We start from the raw sequence: 20,649 nt of genomic DNA, 5'->3' as shown, positions 1-20,649 counted from the left end.
CCCTGCTGGAGCGGCTCCCCTATCCCCGGCCTGGGAGCGGTGAGTGCTCCTGGGTCTGCTCTGGCAGGCCTGGAGGGGCACAAAGCCTCCACAGCTGCAGGGTTGGAGCTGGCGGCCAGGGGCAGATTGAGTGACTGGAGCTGAGGGTGCGTAATGAATGGCGGTGGTGTGCAGGGGCCACAGGCGTGTCATGCTGTGTTCAAGAGCTAGCCTGGCCACAGTAATTGTCACACATGGGAGGTTGGCACAGAGGGCGTTCAAACATCAGTAGATAAACCAAAAATCCATGACTCTTTCTTTCTTTCTTTCTTTCTTTCTTATCACTTGATTTTTGGGCCAATCTCATGATTTTTTGGGGTCCAACTCATGATTGTGCACTTTTGGGATTGCCAATACCGAGTGAATGGATGAGGCTGTAGGGCACCCAGGTGCCTTTCTGGGCGGGTTGTAATACAGACACTCATGCAGGGGAGCTCTCCGTTCCCGAATTACAAGGACTTGCCTTTTTGTTGGTTGGCCAGTGGCAAGGCCCCACTGAAAATCTGTCTCCTTTTCAGTTTTCATTCCTCAAAATGGCTCCTCTTTTATTGACACAATATCCTTGAAAACAGAGCTGCAGGAGCACCTCTTAGGTCACTGTGCAGCCATCCCCCTGAGCAGTGTGGGATTGCTTCCTCCAGCCTGTTATAATGCTTTGTATCTAATGCTTTCAGTATCTTAAATGGAGAGCAGAGCTTCCTCCATCACTTTCCTTATTCCACAGCAGCTATTCGACGCTTGCTACTTTTCTGGCATCTTCCCGGTCTTAGGAATAAACAGAATGTTTATTTATACAACTGCTCATTGTAAGTATCTGGGCTTCCTCGTATTACCCCTGCATGCTGACCAGATGCATTATTGAAAGGGAAGAGCTCTGGGAGCCTTTAGAAATCACTGTCCTGGAAGATGCTGTCAGTCATGTGTCCCTGTCAGGTGTGAGGCACTGCCCGCCCTACCATGCCAAGAATAGTTTGTGTGTAGAACTGTACAGCACATGTGCATTTAACAAGAGATTAAGTTCGGGTGACCAGAAGTCCCGATTTTACAGTGACAGTCCTGATATTTGGGGCTTTATCTTAAATAGGCGCCTGTTCCCCACCACCTGTCCCAATTTGTCACGTTTGCTCTCTGGTCACCCTAGATTAAATGTAATGTATGTTTGAACAATACAGGATGTTATAGGGTGAATATATCCCCCGTATGCAGCTTTGGAAATTGGAAAGGGATGAGGAAGACTCTAGATAAAAACACATCCACCTTTATCCTTCGTTTTCAGTTCCAATTTTCTGTTCCTGAGTCCCAGCCTCCACTGGAGGTAGCTGTTGTGATGCAGTGAGGGGAGAAGAAGAGCAAACAGTTCCAGCCCCCAGGCTGGAATCATTTGTTATCTGTCACCTGTGAGGGGCTAACTTAAGCTGCTGGGACAAGAGAGGGGGCACAGGCGCATGCTGACAAAGGAGGATTTGGGGGCGGGTGCTGCAGCCTACCAGCTGATTGTGAGATGGCTGGAAGCATGAGCAAGGCGAGGGAGCTGAGAGAGGCTCCCAGGCCAATGGGTACAGTAGGAGAGGAACAGCTGGGGGGGGGGAGCATGCAGCTATACTAGGGAGAAGAAACTGGGAGCTGACTCCTAGCAGCATTCCCAGCTCAGAGCCACTCATGGCAACTGGAAGGTATTTTCCCAGAGCCTGTTAAGAGGTGTCTGACTGCCCCTCCTGCTAGTGGCCCTGCTGTGACCCCTCCATCAGCTGTCCTTGTGCCTGAACCTCCTTCAACCAGCCACCCAGTTGCAGTGGCCTCCTATCATGGGCCAAGATATTTTGGCCTCCCTCTCCCAAGTGTAGACCCTCAAACAGTGACAGATAAGCAATGTCCTTTACCTGGGGCAATGCTTCAGCAGGGTTTAACCCAGCTTCCTGAAATGATGCCCAGCTGCCCACACTTGTCAGAAATGGGTCGTTCTCCTAGCGTAATTGGGATTGAGACACCCCAGAAACTGTTTAAAAAATAAAAGAGAATCTACTTTCTAGAGAAGAAAACGAAAACCTTAAGCAGACCCTGTATTGTCCACTTCATCATTGCTTTGCTAGCACAGGCTTCAGTTTTCTTCATTCAAATCCCTCTATAAAACACATCTCAGTCAAGAATCCTTTCAGTGATAGCCCACAAAGTGTCTAGGGAAGGGAAGAGAAGTCTGTAGTGAAAGGAAAAAGGCAGCTTGCGATCTCAACCTGCACTGTGGGTATCCAGTGTTTGGAGGTCTCTGGCTAGTTTATGTTGTGAGCTCTTAAGGCAGGCAAGCATTGCCAGTGCTTGCACAGCCTACACTTCATTGAAGGGAGTCGGGAAATAACATCTGGCCACTTTCATCAGTGAGTAAAAGACTGCCTGCAGCCTTTGAAAACTGTTCTTGTTAGACAGTGCAGTAGATCATCTGCGAATTCACAATCAGTAAGCAGTTTTCTGGGTGCACCGGCTTAGGTGCATACACTGTCACGGTTGCTAGTGAAATTCAGAATGTTTGGAATTTCTTTCTCATTCAGTTCCCTCTGCCCCACTAGTCACAGGTGAGATAGAGGTGGGGGGTCTTCTGGCTTGAGCATTGCTCTAGGACGTGTGAATCCTTCGGCGTTCTAAATCCAACTGCCTCTGTGTCCTTGGCCAGGTCACTTCACATCTCTATGCCTCATTTCCCCCATCTTTAAAACAGGGATAATAATTGTGCACGAGACCATCTTGTGACGTGTGTTAATTTCTTAGGCTTAACTATCTGTTCTGCTTTGTATTTAACCGTGACACTCGGAGTACCTTTCCCAGGCTTGAAGAAGAGCTCTGCCTAGCTTGAAAACTTATCTCCTTCACCAACGGAAGTTGGTCCAGTAAAAGATATTCCCTCCCCCACCTTGTCTCTCTTATATCCTGGGACCAACACAGCTACAGCAATGCTGCAAACTGTAATAGGGAGGCATTCATCTTTTCTGTTGCAAAGATTGTGGTGACCTCTTTCTGTCACTGGTCCTGAACTGCTTTTCTCCTCCCCGTAGGTTCAGTACCGTGGCTTGCTGTTTCACGATGAAGGTTGGCCTCTCTGTGTCCATGAGAAGATCATAGTCCAGCTAGCCTCTATAGACTGGCAATCCCTAAAGCCTGGTGACTTCTACCTGCAGGTGGTGCCCTATCTAAAGAAGTCTCCACGAATAGTACTGAAATGTCTGGCAAAGGACAAACATAATGTCGAGGAAGTTGTGGTCCCAGAGGTCTCCTACACCTCTATTTTTTCTCTGGATTGGTTGGACTCTATCAATGGAGAGCGGATGGGTACAGTGCTGGAAAACTGTTTACTAGCCTCTGATGGTAAAATAATTCGGGTTCCCTGGGATAAAGTAGTTAACCCTGAATTTATTGATAAACCAAAAATAATTGAAAATAATATCACAGTTCTCAAAATGGCTGAAGAATCTTCAAATTTGTGCTTCCCAATGGAGCATCCCAAATGCAACTCACCTGCTCCCGGACCTGAAGCTTTGCAGGAGCAAGAAGTGATGCAAGACAATTTGATCATTAGCAGGACTACTCAGGAGTCAACCGAGACCCTTGCCAATGGTGTAAGTATGAGACCTGTGCCCCAGGAGGACTCTGAAAGTGACCCTGAAGGAGAGTACGTAGAGCTGACGGAAGTTTCACTGCCCAGATTTGTGCCACAAATGGGCTCCTTAACCCAATCTATAGCCTTAAATTCTAGAACTCAACCCAGAACAAGAGTGAATGTCTCAAAAGACAAACACAGGCTTATTGTCCTTCGGGACAGTAGCACATGCTCAAAGAATTTGATTTGTTCAGCACTTATACAAAAGCAGTACAGTCAAATGGACACATTGAGGACCTCTTACTCAGGGGCTCATGAAAATGTAGTTCATTTGGAAAACAAAATGATGGGACATGGTGAATGGTTACCAAAAAGTCAGCTGGAATCAAATGATCCTGGCAGTGGGGGGAATTCAGACACTAAGTTTCACACAGCTGCATCTCCAGTCACCAGTGCAGCAAGTTCCCCTTCCATGGGGCAAGAGGCACACCGCGAGCACACGATAGACTGGAGATACGCAATGTGCAGTTACAATGATGTTTGTGCTGGAGACAGTGCTGAGTGCAAGGCACAATTAATAGAAACGCCTGGGAAACCGGAAGCTGAAAGTGATGTCCCAGTTGCAGTAATGGGCAAAGAAATCACAGAGCAGAGCCCGGAAGCACTTCCAGATAATGCTGCTAGTAGGCAGGGAATGCAAAACCACGTGAGAGTCCCTGAGGACAGTGACAGCACCAGGACAGGTTTTGCTCCTGTCTCTGTCGCAGGACATTCCCAGCCATCCTGCAGACTTGAGGACTCTGACATTCAGATTACCTCTGAATGCTCAGAAGAAGGCTCCCATCCATCAGCGGAGGCGCCAGATAGAATTGTAGAACACGCCCATTGCAGTAGTCTGCTAGCAGAACTGAGTCCTCCGTTCAGTCAGCCTGCAAAGTTGAACGAAGGACAAGTGGACCGGTTAGGAGAGCGAGGCAATGGAGTTAGTGTTGAGGAAGTCTGCAAAGAGACTGATGAACAAACATTCACTGGGAACGAGAAGCAGAATAGCCAGAAATACTCCTCTGCTGTTGAAGGGGGGGTGGATGGATACTTGTCACAGGACAAAGGACAGGAAGTCATGGGCTGCACACAGCCAAAAGTAGAAGAAGCCAAACTCCTCCAAACCACTGGGCCAATAGAGATCAATCAGACAGCAAAACAAGTAGATAACCATGGCACAGCAGTAGATATACACACAGAGAGCTCCTATCAAGTTGAAACCAAAAGGAATAGAGAGAAATGTGAGGAAACACAATGCTGGGTGGAAATCCAATGTCACAAAAGTGAAGTGAACTCTGTGCTGTTGCAAACCCCAAGGGAAGGGGTTGGCCTGGAATGTGTGGCAGGACAGGATTTACAAGGGGGTGAGGAGAACAAACAAAGTGCTTCTGAACAAAAGGGGTCAGGCAGAAGGACCATCCCGAAGGCTGGGAATGAGTCTGCAGCCTCGGAAACTCTAGACATGCTGAAACCCAATGGAGAGGAACTGGAGGTCGCGCTGCCATCTTCACCACCTTCTGATGGAGATACTAAGGGGCCAATGCCACAGGCTGAAAGGAGCAGCAATACAAAACCCAAACCTCCCAAGCAGGAAGCAGCTTCTGAGGCTTCACCTCCTAAAGGTAAACATCTATCTTATGTATTTGAGAGACACACACATACAGAGAGAAGGGCCCAGATAGCTTACCCCTGACAGGCAGCTGCCTCCTGGGGAAAAGAATTTGGCAAATGTTAAACACTATTTAAATGCTAATGATATTTGTGCTTTTCGAGGCGCCAAAGGTTAAGAAAGGATTCTGGAAGCATTTACCTTGGCCATTATCAGTGTATGCTGGCAAAAGAGGTGTTATTCTCACTCAGAATCACTATGGCCTGGAGTTGTCATCCTACACTCAAGGGGGCATAACGCGGGTATTTTGTCCAACATAACATTGCCAATCTTTAAAGCCCTTCAGTTTACCAGGTAATTGCTGGTAACCCCCATGTCCCGTGATGATGTGCACTTTATAAATCTAAACAATAGAAATCTGTAATAATAGAATGTGTATTTTTATGCTCCTTTCATAATTGAAGACCAGATCTGGGAGGTACTTAGGGCAGAAGGCTACAACAGAAAAGGCCACAGAAAAACAGATAAGCTTTGCATTGTGATCTGAATAGCAGATTTGGACTCTGGTGAATCAGTGTAGAAAGCAAATCCTAGTATTGAGGACCCCTACCGTAAATGCACTCTCTTGAACTCACTTCTGATTAAAATAACGTGCTGTTAGCCTGAGTGGCTTGGCTAATCTCAATGTTTCAAATGGGGAAATGAAGGCATAGAGAGGTTAAGTGACTTGACCCAAGTCACACAGTGTTTCAGTGGCGGAGCTGGGATCAGACCACAGATCACCTGACTCCCAGGCTTGTGCATTAATGAAATCACCATCCTTCCTGCAGAGGAAATTGGACACGCAGTTAAAATGTCAGGCCCCTGTACATGACTGTGTGCATGTAGTGTGTATGCAGACAGTGTGCAGTACTAGACTCACCGCTTCTCAAGACTTAGCACTGCCACAAATCTAAATGTGCTGATCAGATCTTCCAAAACATTGCACAGGCACACGGCATTCCTGTTAGACATCTCTAAGGAAAAATTAGTGGAGGGTGGAATAGAAGAATGAGAGGACAGTTGAAAGGCTCAGGGAAACAGACCATGTAACTGCATTGGCTAGAGCTCACCTGACCTTGCCTGACCAAACCTAGAGAGACCAGTCATTGGGGGTCTCAGTAAACAGATAGGAGCTTCCTTACAGTGTCTGTCCTGTGTATATAAAAAATCCCTGTCTTCCTTTTGTTGCTCTACAGCCATAAGGGAGCCGTGGGATCTGGTTGCAATAACACTGTTGTTACTTGGCTGCTACATCTCCAAAAGTCACAGCATAGTCAGGGCCTAACTACATCCCTGCAACTGCACTAATGTCAAGGCCAGTCCAAGAGACACGGGGTATATCTACATTGCAGTCGAGAAGTGTGATTGCAGCATGTGTAAAGTTAGCTCAAGTAACAATAGCAGTGAAGTCACAGCAGCAGGGGTGGATGCATAGACTAGCCCTGCCCTCTTAAGATCCTGGGTATGTACTTGCACAGCTGTCGCCCATGCAGCTTCGCTGCTATTGTTACTGGATCAAAGCTAGCTTGGGTGTGTCTACACGTGCTGCAGTCACACCACCGGAGTGTAGTGCACTTAGGGCATGTCTACACTATAGCATCAGGACACGCTGTGATGTAACTGGGTTTCCTGACAGTTATAGACGTAGAGAAGATTGGGCCTCAATGTTTATGAAAGTGATATATTGACAGGTGGGGAAACCAACATGCTCTACCTATCGTTCTAGTACACTGGGGATGAGTCCCCCCAGACAGTGCTACCCCGCTAACGGACATCAGTCCTGACCAGACACACCCCCACTAAGAGCAGCAGTTCACTGCCATGCCCATGGTGTAGGCTTTTCATTAGTGGATGCTAGCACTTAGGAACGGTGACATCCCCTTAGAAAGAGACACTCTCCATGTGGGCTACAAAGCAGCCATGGCATGGGAACTGGTTTTGTCATTGCCATTCTTTGCCAGATGTTACCTGAGGACACAGAGGGAACAGGCACCTGACTGACAGTTAGAAAGCCACGGCATTCAGGGCTTTGCCACACACTTTTAAAGTGATCCCAATGTCTCTTCGCCTCAGCGCTTCAATGTTCCCCTCTGAGAAGTCCAAAAATAACTGATTCCAGTTGAGCTTATGAGATAATGAAAGTGAGAAATGCTGGCTGCTCTGCAGCCCGGGTACAATGTCTAATCAGTGCTCTAGTGGACCTTAGTGATACAACACTTAGGGGGGAAGCAAAGGGCCTTTCTATTTCAAAAAACACACTCAGGTTTTAAAGGACATGCCAATGGAGACATTGCAGAAATAGGCGAGTCCTGGCCTGGAAGTCGGTATTCTGAGCTGTGGCCCTCCAGTTGGAAGGTCTTATGTTAACGCTTAGTTTGAGTAAAGTATCTTTAAGGGCAGGGAAACCAGAATGTTGTTTCAAAGCTGGGGGTACTTTGCTTTTTAAAATATTCATAGTGTTTCCTTGCAATTGGCTCTGCAATAAATTAAAATGCAAAAGGGGATAATATACCTCACAGAGATGTGGGAAACTTAGTTCCTTCGTTAACTTTTGTGAGGGTTTGAGAGCCTTTGATGGCATGTGCTTGTTTAATTCACTATGCTTCATGTCCCCATTTCTAACCCAAATAACAACTAAGGCATGGTCTATACCTAATATATAGCTCAGCCTATGTAAGTCGCTCAAGGTTTGAAAAATTCACCCCCCTGAGAGATGCAGTTAAGCCGACCTAAGCCCTAGGATAGATGCTGTTAGGTTGACAGAAGAATTCTTTTGTCGACTAGCTATTGCCTCGCAAGAGGTGGATTTACTATGGTGAAAGAAGAGCCTCTTCCGTCACTGCAAGCGTCTACACTGCAGCGGTGCCCCTCTAGCGCTTGTACTGTAGACATAACCTTGGAGATACAATTCCAAAGTGGAATAGACAGCATATTTGCTATCCTTTTGATATTCATTTCCAGTAGCATTCCCTGTTCTGTGTCTGTAAATTCTAAGAGTTACAGAGAGAAATTCTTGGTAGTTCAGTTCATAGAATTGTAGAAGCATAGGATTAGAAGGGACTGCCAGGATAATGTCGTCTAACCCCCTGCCAGTTCATGGGATAGTTGAGGTTGTAAAACTGTTGCTATTATAACCCCATATTTTATCCCGCCCCTAACTTCCCAAGACATTCCCAAATTGAGCTGAAATCTACTTTGCCTGATCTCTGCCCAGAAGTGAACTGTCTTTGGAAAGCCTCCGCTCCTTCTGCTGTGTCTGAGGTGGGAGAGCACGGCAGACACCCACTGCTCCCACTTACAGAAATTCTGGCTGCCATTTTTCCCACACTGGTAATGTAAATACCAGTGAATTTTGAAACTTCAGGCTTGTCGTGGCAGGAGTCCTCATTGAGGAACAAATTGCTGTCAATGAATGAAATCATTATGTGACTGCAAAATCACTCCTGAGCATGCTCCTCCGCTCCCGACTCCCACCCAAAGGGTGAGGCCATGAGCATGCACAGTTCATTAATATTTTTGCAGTAATGTCTCTGCTAGAACATCTTACTTGCAACTTTGATCTGTGCTGTGGCGAGAGTGGCTGTGTCTCTGAGACATGCTTTTCCTCATCAGCTCAGTCAGGTCTTGAATGTTCTGCCAACATATTTTTTCTTGCATTTAATATATTACAAATAGTGGTGTAGTCTAGGTGCAGAAGCAGAGGGGGTGAGGAATGGCTAATGCTCAGCTCAGAGCTGCTCTGCTATCTATCACACAGTCTGCTCTGTAGCAGTTGGGATGATGAGCGTGAGACATTCCCATGTGCTGAATTCCTCTCAGGCTCTTTCCAGTTCCCACTTTTTGGTTTGTACAATGGTTACCTTTTATTGCTGCTCCAGAGGGGTACAGCTTTGCCAGTTACCCTCCCTGGTGACCTTTCTACAGCAAAGGTTGCAGCTGCCTTTAATGATACAATTACTAATCAAAAGCAAACACTCTCAATGGGACTGCAGGCTGGATAGCCACAGAAACCCACAGCCCCTGCTCCAAATCTTAAAGACAATTCTCCAAACACCTGTCACAGTTCAGGACAACTGCACCTGTATTTTCACCTTGTGGTCAGCCAGGGCACCCACTCTCAGGCCTCTGCCTCCCCAGCTGTTGGCTTCTGACCAGGGTATGCCCAGGCTGCACAGTTGCCTGCCTTCACTGTGTTATTCCCAGTGCAGACATGTTGCCCAAGAACACCTTCTTGCTTTCTCTATAGAGATGGTTAACAGTTTTAAGGTACAGTTTTAAGGTACCACACAGCACTTCCTGTGCAAGCCTACTTTATTCTTAAGAAAAGCCCTCAATCGTATGTGGCCTCAGTAGTCCCAGTTCTTCCAATCCTATCCTAAGAGCTAGGACCCTCTTTGAGCCAGGGGTGACCCTCTGTGAACCAGGGGTCCTGCCCATTTCCTGGAACAGAAAGAAGGCTCTGAGCCAGTTTAAAATCAAGCTATTTGTCCAAAAACACTTTTTGTCTGTTGGTCCCTGGGGAATCCAGTTTGAACTAGTGTATGTACACCTTTCCAGGGTTGGCTTCTCTGGAGAAGTCCCACGTGAATGAATTTGCCTACTCACTCTTTGCTTTCCTCCTATTTACATTTCCCATGGAAATACATATAATAACACAATAACACAGACACACCTGCATTTTTAATAGAGGGGACCCCAAAGGTATTCAGTAAGGTTTAATTTAGTTCAGTAAAGTTTATCTTAATTCCCTACAGTCTGTTCAGGAAATTAGAGGATATTCTCAGTCTGTCACAATCCCCATCACGGCAAAGTTCAGGGTCTTGTCTGGAATTCCCCAGGCTCAAAGCTCTGAAGCCATTGCTTCCAGCAAGGGTTGTTTCATACCAGCCCTGCACTAGATAGTGCATTAAACTGCAATCTTAGAGACTGTGAGTTCTCTTCCCAGTTCTTCCAATAGTTCCTGTTAATATATATGTTCCCTTCATAACATTTATTATGAAACAAGAGCTTTGTATTGTTCCCTCACAAGGTAATTATTGTTCACCCACTTTATAGGTAAGATAAATGAGAGCTATCCTAGGATCATTTCAGACGGAGGATGGCATAGTACCCAACACAACAGAGCCAATTCTCATCCACTTTGCCACGCAGCATTTCAGAAGGAACATGCCATGTTAGGGTGCTTCTGAACCTCAGTTTAGCACAGTGTGACTTTGTGCACCTTCTAGTGTCTAAACCAAATATAGAGGTTTGTGACACTGGTACTGCTTCTAAGCTTGCTTGATAAATGTAATGGTGTTAACTTAATATACTTAGATTTCTGTAAGGAATTTGACTTGGTGCTGCACAACATTTTGATTAAAAAACTAGAATGATATAAAATTAACATGAAACATTTTAAATGGATTAAAAACTGGCTAACAGATAGGTCTCTAAAGTAATTGTAAACTGGAATTATCATTGAATGGGTGTGTTTCTAGTGGGGTCCCACAAGGATTGGATCTTGGCCCTATGTTGTTTAACATTTTTATCAATGACCAGGAAGAAAACATAAAATCTTGCATAAATAGGAAAATCTTGAGTAGAAGTGGAGAGGTTATTTTACCTCTCTATTTGGCACTAGTGTAACTGCTGCTGGAATCCTGTGTCCAGTTCTGGTGTCCGCAATTTAAGAAAGATGTTGATAAATAGCATGCCTTATAGCAATAGACTCAAAGAGCTCAGTCTGTTTAGCTTAACAAAGAGAAGATTAAGGCGTGACTTGATTACAGTCTTGAAGTATCTATGTGGGGAACAAATATATCGTAATGGGCTCTTCAATCTAGCAGAGAAAGATCTAACATGATTTAATGACTGGAAGTTGAAGCTAGACAAAATCAGACTGGAAAAAAGATACAAATTTTTGACCATGAGGGTAGTTAATCATTGGAACAATTTACCAAGGATTGTGGTGGATTCTCCATCCGTGACAATTTTTAAATCAAGAATGGATGTTTTTCTAAAAGATCTGCTCTAAGAATTATTTTGAAGACGTTTTCTGGCCTGTGTTATACAGGAGGTCAGGCTAGAGGATCACAGCGGTCCCCTCTGGCCTTGGAATCTATGTATCTACGTAATCCAAATCTCCTGTCTCCCTGTGCATGGTCCATCCTTTCTTTCAATTTCCTTGGGTAGGCCAGTGTATCCTGAGTTGTATATTTGAGTTCATCAGAGAGTGATGTCATGATAAGGTAACCAGCAAACTCTTAAACATGTCCTTGAGCCTCAGGCCTGGAACCCCTCCCTGTCCGTACCTGATGCCTAGAGTTCTTGTAGGCCACAAACACAGCTTAAAGCATTTTTTTAAAGCTGGGAAAAGATAGCTTGAGTGTAATATGAGAGGGACCTCAACCTATAAACAGCATTCACTCCTAGAGTTCCCAGTGATACCCACTTCAAGCCACAGTTGAAGAGATACTGCTGAATTTCTTGTTTCTGGGTACAGCAGTTGAACTAAATAGCTCCACTGTGTCTCTGTTTGTATTGAAGCTGCATCTAGTGACAGCCGCTGTTGATGCAGCAGTTTACTTAGTAACTGTAGAGCTTCATGGCACCATCCGTCAATGCCGTCCTGGCAGGTCTCTTGTGTCTGGAGTTTGTTAGCTGACACCTCTGAATGGGGATGTGGTCTGGCCCCAGGCTCCTGACACTGGTGGGGTTATACTTATCTTACAGGAACATGGTTGAAAGGGGGAGAAAAGAGAAAAGAAGAAATGTGCACAGATTCATCAGAGCCAGGGGGTCGGGTCTGTTCCCAGGAGGAAGGCTCAGCAGCTGTTACTCACCAGGAACCCCCATCTTATGTGGTACCCAGGAGTTTCCCAACTGCACCCACCATAGCGAAGGAAGTGAACCTCGACGTGCTCATGAGTGGAGTTGCCTGTCTGCCGGGTGAGTAATGGAGCCAGAGGGAAGGGTTATGCTGCAGAAGGGCTGCTTTAGCTGTGCTGCTGAGAGAGGTGCACTTTAGACTTTCCCCTGGGGTGGGAGCTCTGTGTGTGCCCTATTCCTTTCACTTGAAACATTTCTGAAATTCGGTCCTCAAATTCCTGGCCGGGTCTTGGAGCTTTCAAGCTGAGGAGGCAGGAAACAGGAATTCACTCTCAAGGACTGGATAATTTGCATCCAGGGGGTCCTAATGTAACCGTAGCACCCTTGCGGCCAAGATGGAGTCCGCTCTGCAGGATGGCTGTGGTCAAGGAAAGGCGTGCACAGGAAACTCCCTTTCTCCCCAGGGGCACCTGTTCCAATTCCCCAAAGTAAACGTACACACACACTGGAATAGTACAGTGAATATAGGAAAGGGAAGTATTTATTTACGGAGGGATGAATGGAGTAAAACAACAGGGGGGAAGGATACAGGGAGCAGTAAAACAAGGGCACATCCACCATCAGGCCCCATGGCCCCAGTGGTGCCACAGTGTGAAAAGATAGACACCACGCACTGCATCTAGACTCAGAGAGTTCAGGAATCCAGAGCAGAGTTCCGGTCCATCAGTGAGTCTTGGGTGCTGCTGTGCCATCCTCCTCTGCTGCTCTCTACAAACCCACCCGGAGCGACAACCTTCCCCCTTACAGCCTCCCTCCTTATTCCCAGTGCAAGATCACAAGCCTCAGTACTGACAGCCCCATACAGGTTTGGGCGATAGCGATACTGGGTTTGACTCCTGTTTGTTCTTCTCAGGTGATTCCTTCCCAGCTTCTGTCCTGGGACGTCCCCAATCAGCCAGTCTGCCCCTCCTGGGCTTTGGGCTGGTTCATGGCTACTTCACTGCGTGAGGTCTGCTCACTGTAGGCCCTCCTGCCTGGAGCTACAGACACCCCCATCCTGTTGCTCCTTCTCTTGACTTCCCTACTCTGGAACAACCAGCACTTCCTCTGTCTCAGGATGAGGTTTTAAAGGGGCCATGTTCTCTAAACCCCCAGGGGTTACACTAAAATAGTTGACTCAGGCAATTCCAGAAGACCGGAAGAGTGCTAATGTTATGCCAATATTCAAAAAGGGCAAGCAGGATGATCTGGGTAACTATAGGCTGGTGAACCAAACATCAGTCTCATGCAAAACCATGGAAAAGCTGATATGGGATACAACTGATAATGAATTAAAGGGCAAGAACATCAACTTGATTTTATGGAAAATAAACAAATCTGGTTTTGTTCTTTGATAAGGCTACAAGTTTGGCTGATAAAGGTAACTGAGTAGATGTAAAATTCCAGAGGGGTAGCCGTGTTAGTCTGTATACAGCAAAAACGAGAGTCCTGTAGCACTTTAAAGACTAACAAATTTAATTTCTGCAGGCATAAGCTTTTGTGGGCTGTAACCCACTTCATCAGAGGTCACATCTGATGAAGTGAGTTACAGCCCATGCTAGGAAGAGTGTGAACTGGCAGACGCGCGTGCATCCTAATGGGATGTTGGATGTTGGTAGGGGTTACGGGAACACCAGGGTTACCGTGGAAAGGATGAATAAAGTTTTGTAAAGGATAGGAACTAACAGATGAGGTTGGAAGAAGCTTTCCTCTGGGCATGTTGTTTCATTAGTCTCTTGCATTTTCCTATGAATTATCCAGTACCAGCCACTGATGGAGACAGACTACTGGATGAAACTAACCCCTTGTCTGATCTCGTCAGATAATTTTTATACTCCTATGTGGAAGTCAGGGGAAAGTTTAACCCAATTCTTTTGGTTAGTAATTAAGAGTACAAGAACTGATGCTTCAGAGAAGGGTTCATCAAGGTGGTTTTCACCTGACCATTGTACCATTTTGCAACAGCACTCCTGATTTATGTAACCTACTAAACAGACACCTTTCAGATCCGTCATTAGACGAACAAAGGCCGTTTAATGGTCCTGCTCCCTGAAAGGGTTTAACCGTATTTGTGATTTCCCCTCTGTTTTAAAGAATGCCTGCCAGGGGCTCAGGCCCTCATTGCCAGACTCCCTGGCAAATCCCTGGATAGATTTGCTCGGAGCAGGGCAGATGGATCTCTGAGGTGAAATGCAGAAACGCTCTGAAACATTGTTCTCGGTGCTCTCCAATGCAGAGCCAAGCTGGGCAGGTTGCTGACAGCTAATACCAGTTAACACATCTGGCAGAGTTCCTGGGGTAACCTGTTAAATCCACCTCATAACTTCAGCCACTGGAATTTTTGTCTTGAAGGAGAGGGCCACAGGTGTTTTTCCGCTCTCCTTTTCTGGCGGGTGAGGCCAGAGGTGTTTGGCTAAAGCAAAGGGCTTTCACCTCCTCCAGACACAAGGCACTGGGGAGATCAACTGCCTTGTGCATGCAATGTTTGTTCACACATTAGCCCCTTGGCAACCTCTGCAGAAGGATGTCAAACCTCCTGCAAGGCTACCAGTGTGTACCTAGCACCGATTGTCCCCTTAGGGCTGCCATAGTGTGATGGGCTCTTACACAGTGAGTGGAAAGTCATGCTTCCGATGCTTCCATCTTGGACTGGCCCTGGAGTGGGAGCTGCAGATTCCCTCTCCATGGCTTTGTTCTGAATAGGAGCCTGCTGCTTTGTGTGCCGGTACAGGGGCTTTCTTCCCTCTGCCTGGAGTGCTAGATCTGAATTTGATTCGGCTGAATGCAGTTCTTCAAATAGGTTTAAATTCCTTCCAGCTGACAGCAATCAGCTGTGAAAGGAATCACCCAGCCTGAGGGCCAAGAGGGCTTTGGACCATTCAAGCCTGAGTTTTATTACTTTGTGCAGTGCTGAGTGTGGGCCTGTTAACTGCGGTTTCTGTTAATTGCAACAGCTCTTTATTAAAGACCATACAAACTGTGAGCATGGTTAGTGCCATGGCCTCTGGGAGGCACAGCTTCAATGGCTGGTCCTGGTAGGCGTTTTGTAAAGGTTGCATGCTCAATTCTGTAGGGGCTAGAAATGGGGAAAGAGCCTTTGGTCCCAATAGCTGTGGGTGAGATGGGCTGCTCTGGGGGTAATCTGTGGGGGGATCCTCCAGGGCTCTAACACGTTGCAGATGTTAAAATAAATTCTTATTTTCAGGCACCAGAGACAAATGCGGACGTGCGGTGGCCATAATCACCACGAGGAACACGATTTGGTTAAACCCCCACTGCAACACCAACGAGCTGGTGCGCCTCCTCCTGTACTTACACAGCATGCCGAGGTTGGTGACATTTCCTGGCTGGGCCGGGGGTCAGACAGGCAGGACAGGGCAAACTCTACGTGCCCTTAGCCGGGTGTGAGAGCGAGGGAGTTGAATGGAGCTGGCTTCCTTTGGTAGCCCGAGGAGATGGCCCCAAACAGCTCTGAAATCACACAAGCAAGAGATCTGCTGCAAGGATGAATTCGCTGGTGCTGACGACGTTCTTTGGACATGCAGCATGCAGTATACACATGCTGAGTGCATTGTGTTAGCGTTATGTGTATATTATTGTACGTCTCTAAGCATCGCCATAAATCCAAACCATTTCTCACTGTTCCGCATTAACTCAGAAAATAGGGCTTAGAAAACACGACACTGATAATTCTGTGGTAGCCCAGCAACTCAGGCAACAGCCCCGTGACACAGGACCAGGAAACCCCCTTTCTGACAGCCTGTCCTCCAGCGAGGAAGGCTGCTGCAGAGGCTGAGCAAGCTTGCCTCAGTTGGACAAAGGACGTATTGACATCACTGGCAGAGCTGTTTGTTGGAGTTCACCAGGAAGGGCGAAACGCATTCAGAATTGATCAATTTCCCATGCACCTTGCAGTGCCCCCCTGCCCCCAGTTGCTGCTGCCCTGGTCTCCCTGGCTGATGGGGCTTTCTTCTAGCTCCTCACAGACTCCATTGGGGCTTAGCTCTTGGTCTACATTTTGTAATGCTTTTAAAAATACGAGAAGTTCCAAGTGTAAACATCATTGTCCTGCATCCGAAAGGATGTAAATGATGCTGCATACCAGTTCTCGGGCACAGTCAGTGAGTGCTGGCACTCCCTATGGTTTCCCTTCTCACTACCTGCCTCCACAGAGATGGGATAGCCTGTGTTGCCTGAGGGATTTTCTGCTGGGGTCCAGTGAGTGGAGCAGCATGGCTGGCATCCCTGTGTCATGGGAGAAGGTGTGGTAGGTGGGGTATCGGGGATTTCCTTAGCAGTAATTGGGAAGAAGAAAAACTGAGCAGTATAGGAACTACAGAGGGAAAATATTGTGGCTAATTAAAAGAGGCCAGTTAGTTGCTTCCCCTTACAGAGCTGTATCGGTATGCCCAGTACGGGTCACCATGGGATTTAACAGTACCACAGGAATAGCCTGTGCTGCACTGTAGCAATGATGTACTAACTTCTTCTTTCCTTTCCCATGCAGAGCAGAGTGCCGAGCTTTGGGCCTAACCGTTCTGGTAGATGCTCGTCGCTGTTCACCAGTTCCCGCCCTTTTTAAGGCTTTCAACTTACTACAGGTGAGCCCGTTCCTTTTCATGTGGTGACTTCAGTAGAAGCATCATTGGCAGGCTTTGCTGGGAGACCCCTTTTGGCCCCAGGCTCTTGGGTTTGGTTGCTGTGTTCTGGCTTCCAGCTGTGCTGAAATCCATACCTGCCAGCCCAGGTTTTGGCTGCCTTCAGGAAGTGGGGTGCTGCCCTGTTTCAGGGCAACCCCACTGTCTGTACTTCCCAGCCTCCAGGAAAAGCCAGAGCCCTGATTTGGGGGAAAACAGCTGCACTCCTTTTCAGCCACTGCAGAGAGCCCTTTCCCCCGGGCCTGTCCATGGAACTCCACTCACATTTCTAGTGAGTGTCTTTGTTGGCCTCAAGAAGATTGTGTTTTCATCAGCTGTGTGAAACACTCCATGGAACATCACTTGCAAAGACGAATTAGAAGTCAAGCAGAAAGGCTGGTGCTGGGGCTGCGCTGGCAGTGCTGTCCCTCAAGGAGAAGGGCGGTGCTTTGTCTCAGTGCTATTAGCGTGTGCTGCTGTTGATCTGGCAGGGGGTGAATGATTGGAACCAGACATGCTGTAACTTAATATTGTTGCAGGTCAAAGGCTTTCATGTCAGCTGGAAACCAAGTGCATTGTGCTGACACTGATCAGAACTTATTTCCCATCTGTTGTTGTTAGAAATCCAAACAAGATAATGAGTTGTGGCTGCAGCTAAACATCGTTAAGCAGGTGCCTCTTTGCATTGCCACTCAGGCCTCTCGGGGAGTCCAGTCAAACAGAGACTCTTTGAATGAACCCAGGATGACAGGACTAGATTTTAATGACACTTGTGCATGTCAGAGAGGGCAGCCTGGTGGCTGTGTGGGTGGTGCTTTGCTCTGCCACACCAGAGAGCTAGGGTTGAGTCATAGGTTTGGTTGTTTCCTTCCAAGGCTGGGTGGAGCTGTGAGCTGTGTTCAAGCAGCGTGCTTAGCCTTGGGGCACAGCGTTCTCTCCTTGCTCCCAGTGCTGCACAGGTAACGTTTCGGGAAAGGGAGTGTCTTTCATTTCATGGTGTCTCTCTGTGGTGCCTGGCTCAGGGCTCTGAAGTGCCGCAGTGGCCGTGGGCTTGATGTGTTACATAGCTCTGTTTCGGATGACAGACTTCCTAGAAACCAATAATGCTCTTAGGGAGCTGGAGTGGTCAGAGCATAGCGGTAGACGGGATCTCCTCGGGTTCCCTGCTGTCATGAGTCTCACAGTTGGATAATCCTGTTAATAAATTTATCAAGCTCCATCTTCAAACCAGTCAGGTTTCCCCCCACTACTCCTATTGGGAGGCTGTTCCAGAACCTCTGAGGCTTAGACACTTTCATCTAGTTTCCAGCCTCAATTTACTTGTGATCAGTTTATCCCCATTACTTTCATGTCCTTTAGCTTCAATAGCTCTTCACCCTCTGTGGTATTTCCCCCCGATCTATTTACAGAGAACGATCAGATCCCCTCTCAGCCTTCGTTTTGTTAGGCTAAACAGGCCTTTTATCTCCTTTCATGGGATATAAGAGCCTCACACTGGTGATCCGAGGGTTGAAGAACAACTCTGGGCCCAGAAAGCCCCACCCAGCTGCACCTGCTGGGCATGCTGAAACTGGAGGCAGGGTTCAAAAGGGAGCAGATCAGTTCAGTCTGCGCGGATAGAGCTGGGGGAACAGTTGTGCACTGCAGGCTCCTGCAGAGAAGCCTCCAGGGCTCTACGCAGCCAAGAACAGGCCCCACAGCCAAACCACCATGGGCCCTTCACTCCACGAAAGCCAGGAATGATGGGCCATGGCTGATAGAGGAAAACCCTCTGTAGTGCGACCAGAGAGAGCTCCAGGGGGAATCCAGAAACTGACTGGTGACACGGACAGAGGAACCGAAGCTGGGGTAGAAAGTGGCTCTTGGAGCAGTTGTAAGGGTGCTCGCCCTTAGGCCACGTATTTGAACTATTATTTGCAGGGCCCTGGGTTGGAACCCAGTGGAGTAGGGAAGGCCTGGGTTCCCCTATCCCCATCCACTGACCCTTGCCACTGGGTGACACAACCATGGACCCTCACCTTGGGGCAATAGCATGACTGACTTTACAGCCCAGACCACTGCCACTAGGCGGGTTTGCCAAGTTCAAACTTAAACCTCTGACATCCCCTGACCGTCCTAGTAGCCCTTTTCTGCCCCTGTTCCAGTCTGAATTCATCTTTCTTGAACATGGTGACCAGAACTGCACACAGTATTCCAAAGCCAGTGCTTTGTACAATGGCATTAATATTCTCTCTATTGAAAATACCTTGCCTGATACATCCTAGGATCTCATTTGCCTTTTTTACAACCACATCACATTGGTGGCACATAGTCGTCCTGTGATCATTAATACACCTAGGGCTATCTCCTCCTTTGTCGTTTCTAGCTGATGAGCTCCCAGCTTATAGCAGACATTTTTGTTATGAGTCCCTAAGTGCATGACTTGGCACTTTGTATTATTAAATTGCATCCCATTTCTATTACTCCAGTCTTCAAGGTCACCCTAGTCTTCCTGTATAATATTCTGACCCTCCTCTGTGTTGATGATGCCTAGCAACTTTTTGTCATCAGCAAACTTCATTAGTGCACTCCTGCTGTTTGTCCCACAGTCTCTGATGAAAATATTAAATAGAATTGGTTCCAAGACCCATTCTTGAGGAACTCAAGTGATACTAGGTAGCAAATTAGACACAATTTTACAATGCAATGTTTTAAAAAAAAAAAAAAAAAAAAAAAAAGCACTCTTACCTTGGCTTACATATTGTCTGGGGAGCAGGCGAAGGAATAAGCCCTCTCTAGGCAGCTCTGGTTAGACTAAATGACAGTATTGCATTCAGCTCTGAGTACCTTGTTCTGAGAGGGAATTTGGAGAACAGATAAAAATCATTAAGGAACTGGATTATGCAGGAATATTAACAGAGCTAAGTATGTGTAGTCTGGTTAACAATGACCAAGGAGTTACAATAATCATCCTCAGGTATCTAAAGGAGGAAGAGGTGTTATTTGGACACAGCACTGCTGAGTGTACTATAGAGAATATTCCTGTAATGGCGTGGCATAGACTGGATGATCTAATCCCAAATGGTTGTTCCATCTGTAGTTCTTTGACCTTCCAACACCACTGATTTTCTCTGGGCACTGCAGGTTTTCTGACCTTCTACAAGTCTGCAGGGGAAAACCTGTCAACCTGTGATGGAAAAATCCCCCTTTGATTGGTTTCCCTTTCCCACTTCCCCACCTCCTGCAGATGGACAGACAAATCAGAGTTGCTTTATGTACCGAGGGGAAACTTCCACCCTCAGCACTTGTAGCCATCTTGTCCCTCCTCTTCCCCTCTGTCCTCTAAGCGCTGGAGCTCAGCTTTATTTATTCTTAGCTAATACTTTTCATCAATTTGAGTGAAATACTCTGGAGGTCTCATGCTGCCAATACTAAAACATCCTTGGAATTTCTAAACATTATAGTTGACAGTTTTCCAACTCAAAAATCATTGCAGCCAACACAGGGGAATTCTATAGTAGACCTTCTCTTAACAGATAAAGAGGAACTGATCACATAACTACAAATTAATGTAGCTTAAGTACGAGTGATCATGACTTGATCACATTTATAATGTGCAAGCAGAATAATGTCCAAACACATAACACACACACACACACACACATATATACACACACACACACTTGGTGCTTTAACTGGGCCAGTTTCACAAAGCTGAAAACAATATTAGTCGAATCAGCTGGGAGGAAGAATTTAATCAGGAAAATATGAATGATAATTAGGAATCAATTTAAGAATACCTCACTAGATGCCCCAAATGCAACAATTGAGGAAGAAGGATGTACTGGTTAAAAAACTGACCTGGT

General features: G+C 46.7%; 1 protein-coding gene across 2 annotated transcripts in view; it reads left to right on the top strand.

Moving 5' to 3' along the window:
- Positions 1-20,649, top strand: part of PLEKHG4 (pleckstrin homology and RhoGEF domain containing G4) — a 213,312-nt gene that overhangs the window by 82,978 nt on the left and 109,685 nt on the right. For both annotated transcript variants that reach the window (XM_067552805.1, XM_067552814.1), the window contains exons 3-6: positions 3,084-5,289; positions 12,033-12,248; positions 15,373-15,496; positions 16,675-16,768. In XM_067552805.1, coding sequence (XP_067408906.1) covers positions 3,084-5,289; positions 12,033-12,248; positions 15,373-15,496; positions 16,675-16,768 — 2,640 coding nt within the window. The remainder of the gene's footprint in view (positions 1-3,083; positions 5,290-12,032; positions 12,249-15,372; positions 15,497-16,674; positions 16,769-20,649) is intronic.

Source organism: Emydura macquarii, unplaced genomic scaffold, assembly GCF_026122565.2.
Source record: "Emydura macquarii macquarii isolate MOO-44397 ecotype Brisbane River unplaced genomic scaffold, CSIRO-AGI_Emac_v2 contig_295, whole genome shotgun sequence".
Classification (NCBI taxonomy): Eukaryota; Metazoa; Chordata; order Testudines; family Chelidae; genus Emydura; species Emydura macquarii.
This window is presented reverse-complemented; position numbering and strand designations above follow the sequence as displayed.